Here is a 19,902-nt window from a genome sequence, read left to right as displayed (position 1 = left end):
ACTTGTCACGGTCATTTAAAACAGCACAATAAAGCAAAAACAAAGGTTTCCTAAAGGCAGTTTTCTTAAAAGGATGCTTCTTGTGCATGTAAATCCTGAGAAACCTCAGCGCTGTTGACACTGATGTGTTTAATGATGAAGTGACAGCTTATCACGCAGCACAGTTTCAACCCAAATTTATTTTTTTATCATTTTTGCATCTTATTCTTTTTAAATGACATAACGCAGCTTATCAGCTCATGTATTTTCCCCAGAGCCATATAGAGGCAAGCAATCAGGTGTGACCAACATGTGTAGTTGCACTTTCTTCCTGCAGATACTGCTCCCCCGAATGTCTGACCTTATCAAAAACTTAATACAGCCATTTACAAAAACAACTTTGATATTATGTGACATTCAGTTGAAGCTGGTTTAAAGGTTAAATACCAAGTAATATTTAATCAGATGTTCAAAGAATCAGCATGAATTAACTGCACTTGTTGCTATTTCGCAGTTTTTGAAAAACACTGAACTACCAAACCGCCAAGTTATTACACTGATGCGTCTCTGCTTTATCGTGCAGTGTGAAGTGACAAGTGTGGCTGGCCAGAAAAGTGCTCATGAGTTAAGTTAAAACTTGTGTATAATGGAATATAGTAGAAAACAAAGAAGCAGCTGGTGTGTAAATTAGTTTATTCTTTAGTCTTGAAGGAGGATATAACAACACACTGTACTGTATGTGGAGCTTCTTGCCAAGTTTGTGTCAAGATGCAGTTTCTTGATCTTTGAACTTGATTTTTCTTCCGTTTACTTTTAGTTCCTCAGGATTGACGAGACATTTCAAGTGAGGACTCAAACTGATGGGACAAAGTATTTCCAGAGTATTCATGGGCAAAGAGAAAAACAAGATGATTGATATACAGTACATATTAAATACTAAAAATACTGTGCAAGCTTAATAACATACCTGTATGTACAGTGACACTGTGGACAATGCTCTCCAGACACAACCGCTGTCATAATGTCGACCCAGTATTCCTGCATCTTTCCCTTCCTTAAATGTCTAACTATAAATTTTACATTGGAAACAGCTCTGGAGTTTCTGGTGCACCTGAACTTCTGATGCCACGTGCATCAAAGGGAGTCCAAGTGTGAGTGGGAAAACATCCGTTTCCTTCACCAGTGGTTGGGACGAGAGGGGACTTGTGGAGGTCGCCTGTGTGAGAACACCATGAGAAGATTTCCAGTCAGTTTCTCATCGTTAAGTGGATCAGTCACACACGCAGCTAACAAACACAATGGAGAGGGACAGCAGGCGAGTGGGATTGCATACCTTTATTCATTTCTGTGCAGCAGCTCTATGAACAGCCCCAAAAGCAATGTGTAACACCTTCTTTACTGTGTGTTGCTACTGGCAACCGTGGGTTACCATGGTGACCCGCAGCTCCATCATACACTAAATGCAGCAGGTCATGCCATGCTGCACACAGAAAAGTGAAACGTTCTTGTTCTGCACAGCTCTCTTCATTTGACTCATGCAAATCAGACGGTCTTGATCTCAACTATACACTGATCGTATCACGGGGAGGAAGGAAGCACCTGCTGCATATTTACTGGTTGTGCACGGAAACGGTACACTGTGGCATGAGAGAAGAAATGAGGGAAATAATAAGAAGAAGCACCAGCCACCACACCTTCTTTTTCTACTCATTTATTCAGTCCATCACTTTATACATCTTCTGAAAGAGAGGCTCTTTTTTCTTACATTAACTTTTTTTTTTCACTATGGCTTTTTTTAAGATGACGATTTGTGAAGTAATTACAAAACTGTTTGTGCTCAAGGCACTTTTTTCACTAAGCTGTGGGAGGTAACTGTCAGCAGTTTGGCTGGGCAAGGTCCTTCTTACCTCAACAACTGTATAATTATCAGTATTACACCAGAGGACATCCCACTGCTGCAGTGCCTTGCCCCAACCCTCTTCCTCCTGTCTCATGTTTAATTGGTCCACAAAGGAGAAACACTAAAGCCTAACTATACTTGTAAAAAAAAAAAAACTTGCAATGAAGTAATAAGATAAAATGTTGAGGCATACAAATTCCATTGGTCAGTCTGATTTTAATAAGCTCATTTGAAGGCCAACTTTGAAGATCTAACAACAACGAAGAGGCAAAGGACTTTATCAAAAAGTGCTGCTTTACTTAATGAGGTGCTTAGTGTGATTACTGACAGAACATTAGCAAGTATCCAACTCACAAAAAAATTGCTTCTAAAAGTGTTTCCTAACCATTATATAAAAAGTTATGAATCATATATATTTTTTTGAGACACATTTCATTTCAAATGAAACAAAAATTCAAGATGACTTGCTCGGTTCATAACCTTTAAGTCAATAAAATCATCGAATGTATCCCTTTTCATAATACTGGAAGCAGAAAATGTCATCATGTTAAAAAAGCTACCTGCACGAAATGTCAAAATTACATACATAATGTTTCTGAAATGCACAGACTGAAACAGCATCAGATTACCAGTTACAGTAGAACAAGGTTTGTGGTTATAGGAATACACATGAAAAAAAATGTTTAATGACTATCTCTGCTCAAGAGAAATATAAAAGTGTAAACAAAAAGAAATGTGTTTGCGTATGTGTGTCTGTGTTTCTAGTCAAGCAGGGAGGGCTCTGAAGGACGTATGACAGTGGGTCGGTTGGGAGCAGCCGGGGGTCTTCTGCTACAGGAAGAGAGTTGAGAGAGAGGAGGGGAGGGTTTTGGGGGGGGAGGGGGAGGGAGGGAGGTAGGGATGAAACATGCAAGGCAAAATATCATGAGATAGTCATGCACTAATCATTCCCAAACCACCAAAAGCCAAAATGTATAGAACAACCCTTCACCAGCAATACCGAAGCCACAAATAGCTTTACATTTTGTGTGTGTGTTTGTGTGTGTGTGTGTGTGTGTGTGTGTGTGTGTGTGTACATGCGGGGCTTTACCTGGGAATCCCCGGTGGCAGCGCAGGAGGCACACGGGCCGGTCTTGAGGGGACAAGGGGCACAGCACCGGAGTTGGGATCGTTGGAGTAAGCCGTTTGCCCCAGTGGAGGGCCCGGTCGCGAAGGCACAGGCGGTACTCCAAATGCTGGTGAGGGGTTGAGGGGGGGTGCAGGACCCGGGGTGGGCCCCCTCACTCCTGGGGGTCGGCTGGGAGGGGCCGCTGTTGCTGAGGCAGGGCGGGATGCTTGTTGAGGACTGACAAACAAGGACAGGATGCTTTGAGTAAAGAGTTACATTTGAAAATGAGATATCTGTTTGAAGTCCTTTTAACATTATAGATTTTCTTTATTTAAATAAGTCTTGTTGAGATTAAACTTTAATGAAAGTAGCCTGATCAAGGTGCACCTGATCTGATATATCTGCTGAACTCCTAATAAACATCCTTAAAAGTTTCCCTGCCTTGTGGACTTGTGCATGTTCAAGGTTGAGTCAAAGCAATTAGTTGTAATATGAGTTAGAACTAAGAAAGAAAGAAATAACCAGAAGTCTAAGCAGTCTGAGAGCTTGGAAAATAATAAGACAGTCACTAGAGGACCCCTGCTGGATATATTGTATAATAAAGTCAGTTTGTATTTTAGCAGTGAGCATCAGGCAAAATGCTCTGTTCTTCTAGAATCCATCAATTTTGTGATGAAATGCACATTTTTGTGGAGGCAAAGCTACTGTAGGGAGGAATCTGGTCTGGCCCACTGAAGCTACTCAGAAAAAGTAGCTCAAACTAGTTCATAAAAAAAGACTAAATCAAATTGATGTACATGCAATACAAAATTGGAACCAGTTTATTGCAAATAGTGCCGACTTGTTCACAGGTCAACATAAACCAAAAAAATCAAAATACTCCACTATTTATGTTTTTTTTTTCATGTTTGGTACCTTGGTTCTATCCAGGTGTCGTCTACTGGCGGAGGCACCGGGGTAGAAATAGTGGTGGTGCTGATGTCTCCAATGATGACCAGGGCCTCCTTCAGAGCGTGGTACATCCTCAGCATCTCATCTCTCCTCTGAGCCTGCTCTGCTGACTCCTCCATCAAACTGCCCTGGTCTCCTGCTGAGTACAGGTAGGCCAGCAGCTCAGAGTGGATGAAGTCCTTCGCCTGGAGACGGGAGAGGAAAAGGGAAGGGGGGGGGGGCTCATAAATTACTTTCCAACAAATATTTCATTCACCATACTTCTCTCGATCCGAGAACCCTTCAAACTGAGTATGAGAAAGAGACGGATAAAACAGAGGACGTACACTGTTGATCATGAGGTGCATGATGGTCTTGGGCATGAGGTCTCTGATGGACTTGTTGACGATGCCGATGTAGGAGTCCACGAGGTTGCGGATGGTCTCCACTTGCCGTTCCAGCTGAGGGTCCATGGACACGGTGTCGCTAGGATTCAACGCGTCCGCGTTCTCAGGCTGGAGGAGACCGAGACGATGAGAGAGAGAGAGGCGGAAGCAGAGAGATGTAGAGATGTTGGTAAGACCTCAAGCTCACGTCTACCCAATTGCAAATACATTTCAAGGCACATCTGTTTCTTTATTAAATGCTGGATTCCTGCTTCCTGAACCAGCAGGGGAGTGTACTGAATAAACAGCTGCACAGTATCTGCACAGTATATTGTAGAGTAGCGATCTGCAGACCTGCCCTGGAAATATTTAAATCTAAAGAAAAATAATTTCATGCGAAATTGAGTTTAAAACTTCAGAAACTAGTCTTACCCAAATATATAACAACCGACAGAAATTACTGGCAAACAAATTTTTTTTTTGTGTATCATTAAAAATGCTTTAGGTTACATTTAAAGAAACGATGCAGTTCTTTAAAAACACAAATCATAAATGACCTGCAGTATTCAAAATGTCAATATACTCCTACGTACCTGGTCTTTCTCTGGGTAAACACCAGCTCTGAGGAACGAAGCCTTCCAGCTGTCCACATCCTCCTGAGTGTCGCATGCCAGCTCAATCTGACGCAGGTCTTTGTACACGTTTCTGCAAAAGGCACACATGCACGACCATTAACCAGAGAGGAAAACAGACCAACGCCATGAACATACATGTTTTAGGAGATGCTACAACCCACACCTCTGTTCAGTGTTGAAGATGGCAAAGACGTGTTTGCTGGACATGAAGCCTTTCTCCACATCTCTCAGCTTCAGGTTGTCCAGAGGCAGCATGTACTTCTTCTCTTTCTCCTGACAAAACACACAGTGATGTAGTGATGAATATAAAAGAAGATAAACTATTACAAATAATTTCAAAAACACAAACCCAACAGTGCACCCGTGAAGTGATCTCTAAAAAGGTACAGCAAGTAAGATTGTACCCGATAGAGAAAAGGAGAGTAAGCTATATATTTCTGTGCACTGACTGTCCTGTAAGCGGCCTTACCTCCTCATCTTTATACCAGGAGAGAGACTCGGCAGTCAGGACAAACCAGTAGTCCTTGGATCCTCCCTTCATGATACTGATGTTGATGGTGAGCCAGCCTCTGCGGATCACCTGCACACGAGAGTCCAACAGTTGACTAAACTACACACCTCACAAGAGGGGTTTGTCTGAAGCAAGCAAATACAACACTGAAAACAAATGAAACCCCAAAACATATACTGTACATGAGCAAAGAAATCTCACGGCAACATTAAAAACAGCACAACAGCCATGCAACTGCAATAGTATTCATCATAAATACAAAACTCCTACAGTATCAGCAAAAGTAGAAACATAGGTAGAGAGTAAAAACAAATGATGACAGGTTCCAATGAAAAGTCACCTTCTCTGCATCCCTCTCTTTGCCAGACTGACGGACAAGAAGACAAAGGGACAAAGAGACACACAGGGGTAATAAGCGGACATATGCAACACTCTAGTCTGGGAGGTGTAACCATGAATGTATTATGCAGTTGGAGAGCAGTTTGCTGTATTTCTCCCAGTGACAAGCTAAAGTGCTGCAACAAAAGACTTAAAAGCATTTTCTCCACAGACCGACATTATAATCAGGGCACTTTGGGAATATGTGTCAACTAGTTCAAAAGTTTAACAGAGCACACGGTGATAAAAGTTGTGATGATCTATTTCCTCAAACTAGAGCGAAACCAAAAACTTTCCGAGCTGATCCAGGGGCTTCAGATATGGGGTCAGTCCAGGCGTTTTTTCTATCAATACAGTAGCAGCAGGTATCAGCTCTAAAGCCAGATGTTTGCCTCTGGAATGACAACTGTCAAAAACAGCTGTCAATTTTTTTTTTTAGGAATTACTGATGCAAAAACATAATTAAATGTTGTTGGTACCATAAGACAAGGTAGCAAAGATATTAGTATCATGTCAGATGCATCTGATAATCTTAGATTTATATTTACTGTCCTGTCCTACTACGATGTCTTGATACCTAAGCCTGCAAAACTTGTATCTCCAGGCAATCCCTGCTGCAGGAGCTCATGAGCCACATCCTGCACCAGAGGAACACTGTGACTTTCGATGACGGATACCAGATGAATTGCTCCACAGGGCTTGTATTTGAAGCACTGAATATGAGCTTGACTGAGTATCAGAGGGAGCAAGGCCAGAACCATCCACCTTCCGTGCCTTTAAGTGAGATCAGATCCATCATCCAGATGCAGTTTCAGAACTCAACGCTGAAAGTTTTAAGACCCAGTCACACCAGGAAGCAGCACAGGGAAATTCATCCGATATTTGTGAGGTTTCTTTCTAGGGACTAATTAAGAAGCTGTCGAGGTAGCGCCCCGTTAAGAGGGCTTGATATAGGTCAACGGTGCAAACTCGTGCACCACGGTTCTCCAAAGCTGAACTCTATCCACTAATTAATGGGAATTACTTGATTTCTCAGTAAAATGTTGCTCTGAAATCCGTTTTTACTTGCAGTTGGCCTCAGCATCAAATGGGCTGAAGAGCGTCGGGGTGATCCGTGCAGCTCTGAGGCCAGACAACATAACGGTGGTGAAGGGCGAGAGCCAGACCTTCACCGTGAAGCCGATTGACTTCGGTGTAGCTCTGCGCACACCTGTGTTGAGGCTTTGCTCTTCCCCTGCATTACCAAGCAAACTGTAGTAAACAAATTGCTGCATCACGCCTCAGTTCGGTTCACAGTGTACAGAGAGCCCGGCTGGATCTTATCACCCGTGTTGGATATTTTGATTTGACACTGTGTTTTATGTCCAGATGGAGATGGAAACCAGCGAACCATCTTCTAGAGGCTGGTCTAAAAACTAAGCAGTGCTTTGTCATGATGTCTTGCCATCAGTGGATCCTCAGAGTTTTTGCTTTAACGTTTTCAGAAGTTATTTCAACCTCAACATTCTTAAGTCTGAGAGTATTACAGATAAGTTGATCACAGTTGTCTCTAAAGTCTTCTCTTTCTTTTAGTCGCATGACCAGGGTCGAAGAAACCAGGTTTTTATTGGCAACAGGAGGTACACATTGAACAACCTTAAAGAGGTACAGTAGGTGGTTTAGAGGGTTAAAGCTACTTTTATTTAACTGATTTCGTTTTTTTGATTCTGATTTTACTGTTGTTGGATTTTCTCATTGTTTTGAAATACTTATTGAGCTCGATGATGTCGTGCACTGAACTTCTAAAAGCCATGTTTCAGGTGGATCAGAGCAAGAGGGTTATTTCCAGTGAAGTCCTCTAGCGTCCCTTCATCACACAGAGCTACACCCATGAAGCTGTACAGTCAGAGGAGCCCAGAACCAGCCAGGCCCAGACTGACTTCAGAGGGACAGAGACTGCGACCGAGTCTGATTCAGTAGCTACTGATTCATCCTTCTCTTTTCCTGCTGCTGCCGTAGAGACGCCACAGATGTTATATTAAAGTTAAACTTTTTAGAAAAGATATTTTTGTGTGACACCATCCTTGTGCAAAGTCAACGAGACAGGGGAAAGAGACACTAGCGTGCATGTTCAGTGGGTGGCAGAGGGCAGAATCAAAACAGGGCGAAAAAAAAAATCTTCTTTGGCGTGTTCGCTGGGCGAGAAACTTTCATTAGAAAGAATGGCCACCATTTGGAAAAAGATCTGGTTCTCACAACAACCCCATGAGTGTAACTGTTTCACTTCCCTGTACTTCATCATGGAGCAAAAACCTCATCTCTCGACATGGTCTGAATGACCGTTGACTCCCCCACCCACCCAAAGAGGAAGTGACAAGTGGAGGTGCATGGGGTACGGTACTTACAAGAATCTCTCCCTGGGCCATAAAAAGGAGGAACAGAAGAGGAGAAAGAGGAAAGGGAAATAAAGGGAAGAGACAAGAGGGGCACAGACAAGAGGATGTAAATGTGTAAATGTGAAGCAACAAAGGGCAACAATGACATGCGCTGTCAGATGGGCTGAGACAACGACAGAAAGAACAAGAAATAAAGATAAAGAAAGAAAAAAAAAAACAGCAGGAGAATGCAGCTTCTGTGGTTCTGCAGTGGTGTGAAGGATTTCTGTGGCCTGGATAGAGTGTCTGTTTAATTACCTGATTAGGCATGACTCTCTTCTTGGTAGCGTTAGCAGCAGTCCTTTGCTGGGCACTGCAGGAGAGAGATTCAACAACATCAACTCTGGTCTAAGAAACATATTCAAAGCAGGGCAAAGGAAAACAAGGATGAAGGAATAGCCTGACAAAACCATGTTATAATTCATATTTACAGTTGTGCAGTTGCACAACGCTTCTGCAAATTCTTGCTTTCTCAGGAATTTTGAGTTTGCATTACAAACAGTGCTGGTAAGATCCTCATATTAGATTACTGAAGATATACTGCATACTTGTCGATGTATGCGTCCACCATTGACTAACAAGTTTCAGCAGTGCAGAAATGCAAAGGATATTTTTGAGATAATTTAGAAACAGTAACGTAATTACAAAGTGTGGCCACCAGAGAGCACTGACAAGTGTCTTTTTCATAGATGATATAATGTTCTCCAATATCAGTCCAGTGTCAGTTGAGGTTTAGTGACGGTGTTTCTTCCGGGCGCTGCAAAATATTTCAACAATTTCTGATAGAAACCATAACCGTCCCCACCTTTGATTTTTCTTTTGATTCCCTAAGTATTAACTGACTTATGTCAAAGAGCATGGGACACAGAACATTTACAGGCAGACCTCCATCTCTGCTGATCCTAATGAAACTCACTGATCAGCATCTGTAGCTATGTCTTACTTGGCAAATCCGATGAAGTCCTCATGGTTAGTGTTGATGTAAGAGAGCTCAATGTCAATCAGCAGCAGCACCTGACGGGCAAAACATGGCATGTGTTAACTGTACAAATGTACAGGTAGAGTGCATTCCTACTGCTGTCTCACACACACACACACACACACACACACACACACACACACACACACACCTGGTCTTTGGTCTTGCTGTCTCGCTCTCTGATGTAGGTGGTGACGATTTTCTCTGTCTCTTCTCTCAGTCGTGGGTACGAGCCCAGCTATAGACACACACACACAGAACACACACAAATACGCCGCTGCAGACACCGCGATTACACGATACACGACTACCGCCCGCACGCTTACACAACACTGTAAACACACTGTGTATCCACATAAGCAGTTACATCCATCCACTGTCAGTAAATATACGGTATAAACAAAAACAGGCAAGGCAAGACATTTGACACATAAAAGACTGAGGAAGCATGCACTAATGAGTTCCCTATCAGCTTGAGATTTCTTGTCAGCTGCAGATGTTGTCATACAGCCGAGGCTGTTACAAGTGTAAAGTCAGCATTAGCATGTTGTGTTCTCAAGCTGTTAGCGAGTCTCAGCAAATCAGGGTGGGATTAGGAGAAAAATCAGGTTAAAGTCCGGAGAGAGGTGAAGATTAAGGTAGGGTCTGGTGGAGTCTTGTTGGGGATTTCTTATCGGTGTCAATGGTGCAGATAAGGGTGTGTCACAGGAAAAATACATACAAATGTCCATTGACAAGACAGGGTGAAAAACAGCCACGGTTGTGCCATTTCTAATCAGCCAAATATCCTGGTGTGAGAGTGGGGATCTGATTTAATAAGTGAAGCAGGGTGAGGGGTTGTTAAATCACAGATCTCAGTGCCGATGGGGTAAGTGGACTGGTAGGGGTCCGGGATCAGAATGGGGAAGGTCTCCTAGATTTGTCATTTAAGAGGGAACCACAGGGCGAGGTGGGTGCTGAGTGAAGCCTTGAAGCAGCGGGGAGGGGTAACGATCAACAACACTAGACAAAGACAAGTTAGTTCATTTGATTTTTGTCTCTTTTTCTTCCTTTGACTCTCTGCTCCTTGCTTGCAACTGTTTTCCCCTTCACTCTCTGTCTGTCTCTGTCTTTATTCATCACTTTTCTTTTAAAACCTGTCTCTCCACTGTTCCTGTTTACCTTTTCCGTGCACTTCCTGATCAGGGCGACAAGCTCGGTGACGACGAGGTCAACGCATTTCAGACAGGGGTCTTTCAGCTTAATGACCTGCTTTTTCACTATAGCCTCAAACGCCAAGTCAGGGGTGAACAGGCCTGTCCTGTGGTGAGGCATCATGGGAGTTGGATGTTTAATGTCAGGTGAAGGAGGAAGGCGGTGCAGCATGGGCCATGGTGAGGAAAAAGGGAACAGTGGTAGGAAAATGGAAGCCAAGGTTGGATGGGATAGTTTGGAGAAACAGAAAAGGTTTCAAGAGGGAAAAAGAAAGATGAAGATGAGGAATATGAAAAGAAAAAAAAAAAAAAACAGGCATTTGGTTAGTTCTACTTCATGTTCAGAACAGAAACAAGCTGCAGCTTCTCAAACACGGTCATTGCAGTTAAGTATGTTAAGAGTCAGCCTACAGCTTTTGAGCCATGCTAGTGGTGTGAATCTATGAATGGTCAGTCCACCACTTTGGACCAGAAAGAAAAATCTCAACAACGACAGCTGGACAGATTGTCATGAAATGTTTTTCTAACGTTCTTGGATCCCAGATGATGAATCCTAATGACTTAGTTGCTTCTTTAACTTTTCTTCTATTGCCACCATCTTGTCAGGATTTTCAATTTGATTACTTGTTTACTTGTGTTCAGTGCTCAATAGCAAATGCTAACACGCTAAACAAAGATGGTGAACATGATAAAGTTTTAACCTGCTGAACATCAGCATGTTTGCATGTTGACATTACTGTACTTTCTATGCACTTCTTTACCTGATCTTCTTGCACTTTGCGTTATTGAATAGATTTAGTATTGAATACTCACACCAAGGTCTCCTACTGCACTGAAGCTTTAGTGTTGTCCCTCACTTAAAAGGTCGCTTTGGATACAAGTGTCTGCCAAATGAGTAAATGTAATGTAATAGCCTCATAGTGCAGCTAGCATGGCTATAGACTCTTGTTTAAGCTATAGCCTAAAAGTCTGCAGCTTGTTTTGCAATGAACTTTTACAGCAATGTGTAACAGCCTGTCTGCTTCTGACCACACAGCCTCTCAGAGACACCACCCTAGTACAGCCAGGACAGTCGACTTTACCTTCTGATCAAGCAAACTTCAAAAGCAGGGCTCAAAAAACAAAGCCATCTGTTTGAATTCATCCACATTATTTTTCAATGCATAGCTAAAAAAAATTAAAAAAAAACTGTGCACTTTATATAACTGTGTGGCACCAAAATGGCCCCTGGCAGCACTAAAGTTGGCCGGTCTCTGTGGTGTGTATAAACGGGTGAGGCAGCCAGGCAGGAGACCATGCAGTGATACCTTATTGGTGCACTGTCTGACTGTGTTGATGAGCTCCTGGATGACCAGGTCGATGCATTTCAGACAGGGTTCTTTCAGCTTAATGATCTGCTTTTTCACTATGGCCTCAAACGCCAGGTCTGGGGTGAACAGGCCTGTCCTGAAGGACATACAGACAAGACAGACATGGAGACATGGAGCAGGAGAGGGGGACAGAAAGACAGACAGGAAGAGTGTGAGACAGGCACGCAGACAGGGAAGACATGAGTAGACAGACGCTGAGGTGGAGGAAACACTGAAGGAAGTGGAGTGGAAGACGGACAGCAGGCAGGAGGAATAAAGAAAAAGTGGTCATAGATAAAAGAAAGCAAAGACAGACGGACTGGCCGGCACACTTAACACATGACATGGAAAAACAGGACACACACTGACACTTGAGGACAGACAAGACTGAAGGTCTTTATGAAGCTGAATGGAAACAAACAAAAAGCTGATGGACAGGTCAGCAGACAAACGTTCTGTTTGTTTGTCTCAACTTGCCTGACTCCGTGGATGTTCTTGATGGCATAACTGATCTCTTTCCTCAGCTCCTTCTCATCAAACTCCATCTAAGACACAGTACAACAAAGGCTTATATTTACTTGCTCTGTGTAAAATTAATGCGACTTTTTTAGTGCCAGGCATTATGCTGACATACAAACAAACATAAAGCCAGACAAGAGGAATTGTCTGTGGATCTGTGTGCCTTTTCCTAGCACTGGATTTATGAGAGCTGAGGCAACATAGCTACACTATGACATCAGTATTATACAAATTTCTACATCAGACTGTAAATGCAGTCTGATGTAGAAAAGAGAAACAATCCCTCCACGTATCTGCCAAATGAAATGACAAATATAAAACTATGTGACTTAAATGTGATTAATAAAACCTATAAGTCATAATGATAATAAAATCATAGCAATAGTCACCTTCACCAGCTCGAAGGGAAAACGCTCGTGAAAGATGCGGTTGATCTTGGCTCCACCTGACAGGTTGGAGGTGTCCACCTGATCTCCAGAGCCCTCAATGCACTTCTCAAAGTCAACACCAAACTGCTGCACCATCCTGTAGATTTGACAGAGTACAAGGGAAACGTCTTCACTTCTTGAATTCATGTATTCGTGCGCCTGAATCTGGTGTATGTACTGACTGAAGTAAGGCTTTGGTCTTGCGTGCGGGGTCGTCAGCGCGGAAGTTCTTGTACTCATCCACCTCTTTCTCCAGCGATAACATCTGGCTTTGCAGCTTGCTGCGTAACCCTGGCAACGTGTCGCGGATGTGGTTGGTAAGTTGCTGGAGAAAAAAAATAAAAGGTATAAAAATAATTAAAGTCATAATAATAATAATATGTGGACAAAAATTAAAAATGAAAATTGTGATTTTAACCTTGTTAACATTTCCATAAGGCGTTTCTTATATGACACAAAAGAAATCCGAAACCTTGTCAGTACAGAGCACAAGATTTTACATTACATCTGTTAGCTGGTGAATAACAGACTCCTAATATGAGTCTGGGTCTGACTGAGTCTTTCTGATGCTATTGTCCCCCGCTAATCATCTGATCTTGAATTTCTCATTGAGGAAGTAAACGTAGATTTGCTTCCAGCTCTTTTTCAGTTATTTTTTCTTTTACTTTTTATATGGGAAAACTGTGCTGAACAAAATATTAATCAGTTTTTTTTTTTGTACATAGTTTAAAACCTGTCATGAAATTCAAAAGAAAAGTCCATTCTCCTATTAGATTAAAGCATCTGCACTCACTTATTAAATTAACTTATGTACCTCAATTAACGAATTCCCTCACTTATTAAATTAACTAATGTAATTAAGTTCAGTGCAGCAAATGAAGCACAAATGAAAATATACCAGAGAAAATATTTATATCTCTAGAAATTAGTCACAAAATTAAACTTTAATCTTTAATTTTAGAAATGTTTATTTATCCTATCATACACTGTGAGCTTATCCACATAAAGTGCATCTAAAGGACATACACTGTGTGCCTGTGTGATCAGTTGTGTGTCTCACCTGATTGAGGGTCTTCTGCAGGTGTGGTGTGCCCATGCGCTCTGCAATGTGCCTGTAGGCAGGATGGGACAGGAAGAACTTCCTCTCAGCAGCCAAAGCAGCACCGATGTCCTTCTTCCCATCAATGTCCTTTTGACTGCGGTTCACCACCCCGATGTAACCTTAAGAAAAATACAGACAAATAGCATAATGAAAAAAACCCTACTGATGTCCAGACTGAAGGCAAAATGCCCCAAAAACAAGCAAGAAGTGAAAGCAGCCACAGTACAGGCCTGGAAGAGCTTCCAATATTAAATAGTGATTTTAAGTTAATGGTAACTGTTGCTTTTTTTGCCCCTTAAAACTGGGGATCTGTGTATAAGAAGGGCTGTTTGTGTGATGTGGATGGAAACACAATGAAAGTAAATAATTGAGAATCACTTTAATCTTTGTAACTTTTAAATTTCAAAGCCAATGTGTAGTATTAAAGAACAAACACATCACATTATATGTCGCCGACATTTGTGCCGCATGTGTGTGTGTCTGATAAAATATCTGAGTATCAGTTGTTTGTTGCAAATATCTGTGTTTTGGGATATAACTGTGGGTCTGTGATAGTGATTTCAACAGAAGCAAAAATATATTGTCTGTAAATATTTGACAATTTTGTACAGTTATTGGGTTTAAATAAAGCTTCTAAAATGAGTGATTGGTCTCACCTCTGCGCAGTGGCAGTAGTTTGTTTTCCAGGATGTCTCGTGCATCCGTCCCTTCGTCCATCAGGTCCAGCTTGGTGATCACACCAATAGTCCGCAGACCTAAAGAAGAAGGTGTCATTGTTAATAATGATGTGATACTATTCACACATGGAAGAGGGAGTATAGGATTTACACTGATAATTTAATCACATGATATTACTGAATACCAAAGTTAATACAATTCATCCTGAGAGGTACTAACAGCCACTAGCATAAGTAACCAAACGCTTACATGCTAGCAACAAAGTGAGTAAAAATAAAGTAGTAAACATGCATAAAGTCACTTGCGTAAACCATATCATGGACATAAGCACACTTAAGGTGAAGGTGGACATGGTCAACTTCCTGTTTACAAAGTGTGACATGACAATTTAGTACAACGGCAGTAAAACTGTTGGTCAGTAGCTGATTATCAGTTAAGATACAGTTATAAGCCTGTACCTTGAAACGCTTAATAAGATCCTCTGGATTGAATGAGAGAGGGCAAAAGGGAGAGATAATTAAATTTAATTATATCTCTGCTAATCTTATTCAATACATCTATGCTGCCAGGAAGTCTTTTAATAATGTAATTCTTAATTATTATGATGAGCCGTCGCCTGCACTGAGGCAAAGATTAATAGAATGAAGAAGAGAGCTAATGGCTGCAAGATACAGCAAAGGGTAATTAGCTTTGTGCCAAATTAAAGCAAAAAATGGTTACACTTGGGAGAAATACCAATAAAAAAGGTAGCAAAAAACATACAGATTTACATGATCCTCCAAACAAGGATATGCATTTTTCAACGTCTCTCACACACTCACACACACACACACACACTTCTCCTTACCCTGAGGGTCCACCTCCTTGGCTATTTTGAGGGCGTCAGAGTTGGCCAGGTCAGTGTTGGCTGGGGTGACGGCGAGGATCAGACAGCTCTCCTTGGTGATGAACTGGAGCAGCATGTCTCTGATCTGGTGCTCGATGTCCGGAGGCTGGTCTCCCACTGCCACTTTGGTCATCCCCGGCAGGTCGATCAAGGTCAGATTCAGCACTGACAGATGTTGATGGGTTGTTGAGAAAGAAGGAAGGACTCAGTTACAAAGAAGGTGAAAACAGCAAGTTTGTATGTATGTATGTGTGTGTGTGTGTGTGTGTGTGTGTGTGTGTGTTACCATTGGGTGAGTAGACACGGAGGTTGATGGGGATGGGCGAGATGCCCTTGTTGGATCCAGTGAGGCGGTCGGTCTCTGCTTCAATCTCCAGACGGACTTCATCAAAGTCCACAAACTTGCGACCCTTACAGTGCAGGAACTCTGCATACTCTGCATAGAGATTTAGACAGGACAGAGGGTGATGGACAGGAGATGAATATAGAAACAAGTGTACACTGCGCATGTCTGGCAGCTACACAAACGTTCATGTGTACATTTGCATAGTATACAACAACTACAGGGTCTGTAAGTTGTGCCGATGATCATCCTATGAAATGACCAAAACATTCACTATTTAGTTTTTGCCACATTTTGTTACCTGCTGCACACGGCAGAAACAGATTCTTTTTTTCATTACTAAGTTTCATTAGTTTTCTACTCGATATGACTGCTGATTCTGGCTACACACACTTGACTCTATTTCTTGGAAAGCCTGGAGTTCAAAGTCTTTCCCAACTGCTTGACTCATACTCGCCTGCTTTACTGTTAACCAGCTGGAGGATGAGGGGACGACGGGTGACAATGCCAGATCCTCTAGGCAAAAAGTCCCTGAGGAGGAGACATAGGCAAAGTTTAACACACACCCATACACAGCTTAGGGGAAAAGATACTGACAGGCGAATGGCTGTTTGGCTGGCCGACATGTGTCACAACAGTATGTCAAATAAAATTTTAAAATACAGTCAGAACATTATCCCTTGATTAATTATACTGCAACATGATGCTTGTTACAAATAAATACAAACTGGAACTGGAGCACAAGCGCATGAGCGTTTCATTTTCAAATTATGTCATGTCTGCTTCTACCAAAATAAGAGTTCAATCTCTAAATTTGCTCTTTAATTTTAACTACATGTGCAGGCCTCTGTCTGAGTGGCTGCATTATTGATACAAGGCCAGGATCGACTTACAACCCTATCCATTATAAATAGTGCAAAGAGAGAGAAACGTCTCTGCCTCTGTTTGCCCTTCTCATTACATACACGTTCATGAGAATGGAAACTCCTGTTCAATAGAATAGTGATCATTTCCAGGTCACTGACTACACATCTCTCCAAGCCATGAGAATATGTCCGTGTCTGTCTGTCTTTCTGCCTGTGTGTTTACCAGGTCAGAGGCAAAGACAGAGTCATGTTTTAACGTAAGGTAAGGTAACCAGGCCACACACACACACACACACATTTATTTGAGCACATATGCACACCCTGTGCCTGCTGTCCACTGCTGACAGAGCACTCAGGATGTTACACAACTGTGAATCCCATCCTCTTTCCTCATCTCTTCCTGTCACTTATCAAACCACAACACAAATACTATGATTTCCTTTTTTGAATACTTTTGTGCTGTTGGTCTGACGTTAGTTTGGACTCTTCCTGTCAATTTCTTTTTGACTTTTATACTCTAAATCAGTGGTTCCCTACTGGAGCTGAAACAATTACTGAATCAATCAGTCCATCTACAGAAAAATTAATCCACAACAATTGTGATTATGATTTGTTTCGGTCTTTTATATCATCTGGTTCCAGCTTCTTAAATGTAACTTGTAATGTTTTCTGATTTGAATCACTGAGAACCAAACATCAATCATTTTGAATGACAAAACAAACAAAAACAAAACATTTTCAGGGTTTTTTTTTTTTGTTTTTTGATTTTTCATAAACTAAACAATCAGAAGAGGAGTCACTCCCAGCCTCCTTAGCTTGTGACGGCTTAAAATTAAGGCTTGTCTGCTTGTGACTCTTCAACACAGAATGACTTTCTTTTCAGTTTGTTTCATTTGAATAATTTTTAGAGGCATAAAATACATAAACATATTACATAAAGTATTTCACAAAAAAGCAGTGACAACAAAAAAATGTCTTAATGTTTCCCCCATATATTGTGTCGTATTAATCTCCTCTTTGACCCCACAAATTAATCTTGTGCCCCATTAGAAGGGTCCCCACCCCCAGACTGGAAAACACTGGTCTACGCTATTGAGTAGAAAAAAATAAAATTCACTGTGTAAAGGAAATAATTGTTTGTTGTAGCCTTGACTGACTAAAACGAACTGAAAATATGGTGTCACAGGCAGCGTTACACTTCTGCATGTCAGTGGGCTAATTAACAAACATGAAAACCCTTCTGTGGGTATCTGGTACCCAGTGTGTCATATACACATGACAGTGCAGCTGGTGACATCACTGATGACCCCAGCACAAACACATCAATGCCCCTACTGTCTCCCCCAGCCACTGCTTGGGACTTGGAGACAAAAGGCAACAGGAAGAAAAGGAGACGTGGCCGTCTAATCGACATTCTCTATCTTTCTGACAACAAGCGAAATCATTCTGACATGTAGACGAGTAAAGTGTTCTCATTTCTGGATACCTTCACTTAGAGACAAAAACACAAAGCTGCTGCAGCTATCTTCAGAAGATTAGGCCTGTACTGCAGCAGCAAAGCCTTGCCTTCTTCCCCTTCCCTTTCCTCATGGCCCCATTTCATCCTAAACTTTGTGTGATATGTTTTGACTTCAAAACTGCCAAAGCGATTCCTTCCCACATTGTTATAAACTGGGCAGACTGAGCCTAGCATATGGCATTAATGTTGGTTTGCTGCTATTTGTCATCAAGATGGATCCACAACTGCTCATTGAAATTCCTTCGAACTCATTCATCAACCTCACACAGACATTCAGCAGTTTTCGCATGCTGGGAGTGCAGACTCCTGCCATTTTCATTTTTACTGTCAGTGTAACTCTCCGGTAATTCCTTTATCTGACAATGACCTTATCAAACCTGCCAACCAACCGTTTTGTACCTCACCCTTTAAAGTAAAACATTGACCTGACCTATGTAATGTGAGGCCCATAAAGACGCAGGCTATTTACAACACTGGGTAAGCAATCTCAAGGAAAAACAGCCTTTGTCAATGTTTGACAGAATAGGCCTAATATGAAGCACTGAGCACACAGATGAATGTTAATATATCTGCTGAGGAAATAACATTTTAACTGCGTACATTCAGGATATGGATCGCCAGTTTGTTTGAAACGCTTTTTAAAACAGTTCCTCCACAGTTTTTGTCTCTCAATCAACAGCTGTTTTCTGCGTAAAATGCGTAATTGTCGATCGTGAATAACTCAACTCCAAAATGGAAAGAATTCGCTGGAAAAAAAAAAACATTAGGAACTGGGAGGCACCAACACAGACAGCGCGTAACCAAGTGCTTAGTTGGCGACTTTGACGCAAAGGCTTAGTTTGTATCAAAAGAACAAACCCAGTCGCAAACTAAGAAAAATTCACATTCACTGTATCAGATGAATCCAAGGCTACATATGAACAGTACAACCTTCCAACGAAATTCTCCAGCACGGAGCTCTTCCCTGCGCTCTGGCCGCCAACGACCGCTATCTGCGGCAGGTCCAAGTTGCAGCTCTGGCCGATGGAGCTGAAAGCGTCCTGGAGCTTGTTGATGAGGGGAATGAGGTCTTCCATCCCCCGGTTTCCCATTGCGGCACTTCGGTCAGCCCAGCGGGCTTTATCCTGCTCTTCTCCCCGGTCAAATAAGAGGCAAAGGGTCGCTCCGACAGCAAAGCAAAAGTTCCCAGATGGCAATGCAGACTGTCACAGTGCCTGTGACTTTATTTCATTAAAACACAAGTAGGTTAAGAGTCAGTTGTCCTGACAGCGGCCAGATCCCCGGAGAGGTTATAAACGGGGTGATTGCATGATAAAAGTGGACACATTAGACTGAAAACTTCTGTCATCATCCGGTCAGGCGACACCCAGCCTCCGCCGGAGATTGTGGCTCCGCCTCGAGCGTCACTTTGCTCAGTCATTGGTCAGCTGGGACGTCTGTCAAAGCACAAGTACATGTCATCTTTTTTTCCCTTTTTTTTTTTTTACAAAGCAGTCGTTTTTGGACATACACTGACAAAGAAGGAAAGAAGAGAGCCACTTACAAAAAATTTGCCTTCAACACATTTAAATTGGCTTCACTCTGGCCTACCTGGTTTACAGACTACCAAGAACAAAATAAGTTCTAGTTACAAGTTCCCTGACATTCTTGTTGTATTTCATAATATTGTACTTTATGTGCATCTGCAATGAATCACAAGGACAATGACACGATGAAACTCAATGTCACCGTGTAAATGTTCTATAGGGAAATAAAGTTTACTTACTCATTAGAGCGAGAAAACAGACTTTTGTCACATA

The 19,902-nt window shown here is 42.0% G+C and overlaps 1 protein-coding gene across 7 annotated transcripts; it reads right to left on the bottom strand.

Annotated features, from left to right (window-relative positions):
* Nucleotides 1–636: 636 nt before the first annotated feature.
* Nucleotides 637–19,452, bottom strand: LOC111229284 (dynamin-2-like). Of its 7 annotated transcripts, none has more exons than XR_002665401.1 (21): nt 19,034–19,450; nt 16,176–16,249; nt 15,662–15,811; nt 15,337–15,540; nt 14,468–14,566; nt 13,770–13,930; nt 12,892–13,034; nt 12,671–12,806; nt 12,240–12,307; nt 11,721–11,859; nt 9,372–9,458; nt 9,185–9,255; nt 8,500–8,554; nt 5,408–5,518; nt 5,102–5,211; nt 4,897–5,008; nt 4,265–4,432; nt 3,903–4,123; nt 2,970–3,224; nt 947–1,195; nt 638–836 (listed from the first exon to the last, which is right to left on the bottom strand). XR_002665401.1 is itself a non-coding variant. In XM_022755555.1 (20 exons), exons 1-20 carry the CDS (start codon nt 19,192–19,194, stop codon nt 1,156–1,158), a joined length of 2,565 nt encoding a protein of 854 aa, XP_022611276.1. In that variant the 5' UTR covers nt 19,195–19,450; the 3' UTR covers nt 637–1,155. The 7 variants fall into 7 exon arrangements, 5 of the variants coding, with proteins under 5 accessions (XP_022611276.1, XP_022611275.1, XP_022611273.1 ...); XR_002665402.1 differs by having other exon boundaries at nt 641–836; nt 1,091–1,195; XM_022755555.1 differs by having other exon boundaries at nt 637–1,195.
* Between the last annotated feature and the right edge of the window lie 450 nt (nt 19,453–19,902).

This window comes from Seriola dumerili, unplaced genomic scaffold (assembly GCF_002260705.1).
Source record: "Seriola dumerili isolate Sdu_G_001 unplaced genomic scaffold, Sdu_1.0 BDQW01000230.1, whole genome shotgun sequence".
Classification (NCBI taxonomy): domain Eukaryota; kingdom Metazoa; phylum Chordata; class Actinopteri; order Carangiformes; family Carangidae; genus Seriola; species Seriola dumerili.
The sequence above is the reverse complement of the archived record's forward strand: the minus strand, read 5'-3'. Positions and strand labels throughout refer to the sequence as shown.

Excerpts from the sequence above, each read along its gene's own strand:
- LOC111229284 (XM_022755552.1), bottom strand. The coding sequence starts at position 19,194 with ATGGGAAACCGGGGGATGGAAGACCTCATTCCCCTCATCAACAAGCTC. Across the intron at positions 12,308-12,670 it reads TTCCCTTCGAGCTGGTGAAG|ATGGAGTTTGATGAGAAGGA; the intron begins GTGACTATTGCT and ends ACTGTGTCTTAG. Across the intron at positions 5,212-5,407 it reads CCTGGTATAAAGATGAGGAG|GAGAAAGAGAAGAAGTACAT; the intron begins GTAAGGCCGCTT and ends GTGTTTTGTCAG.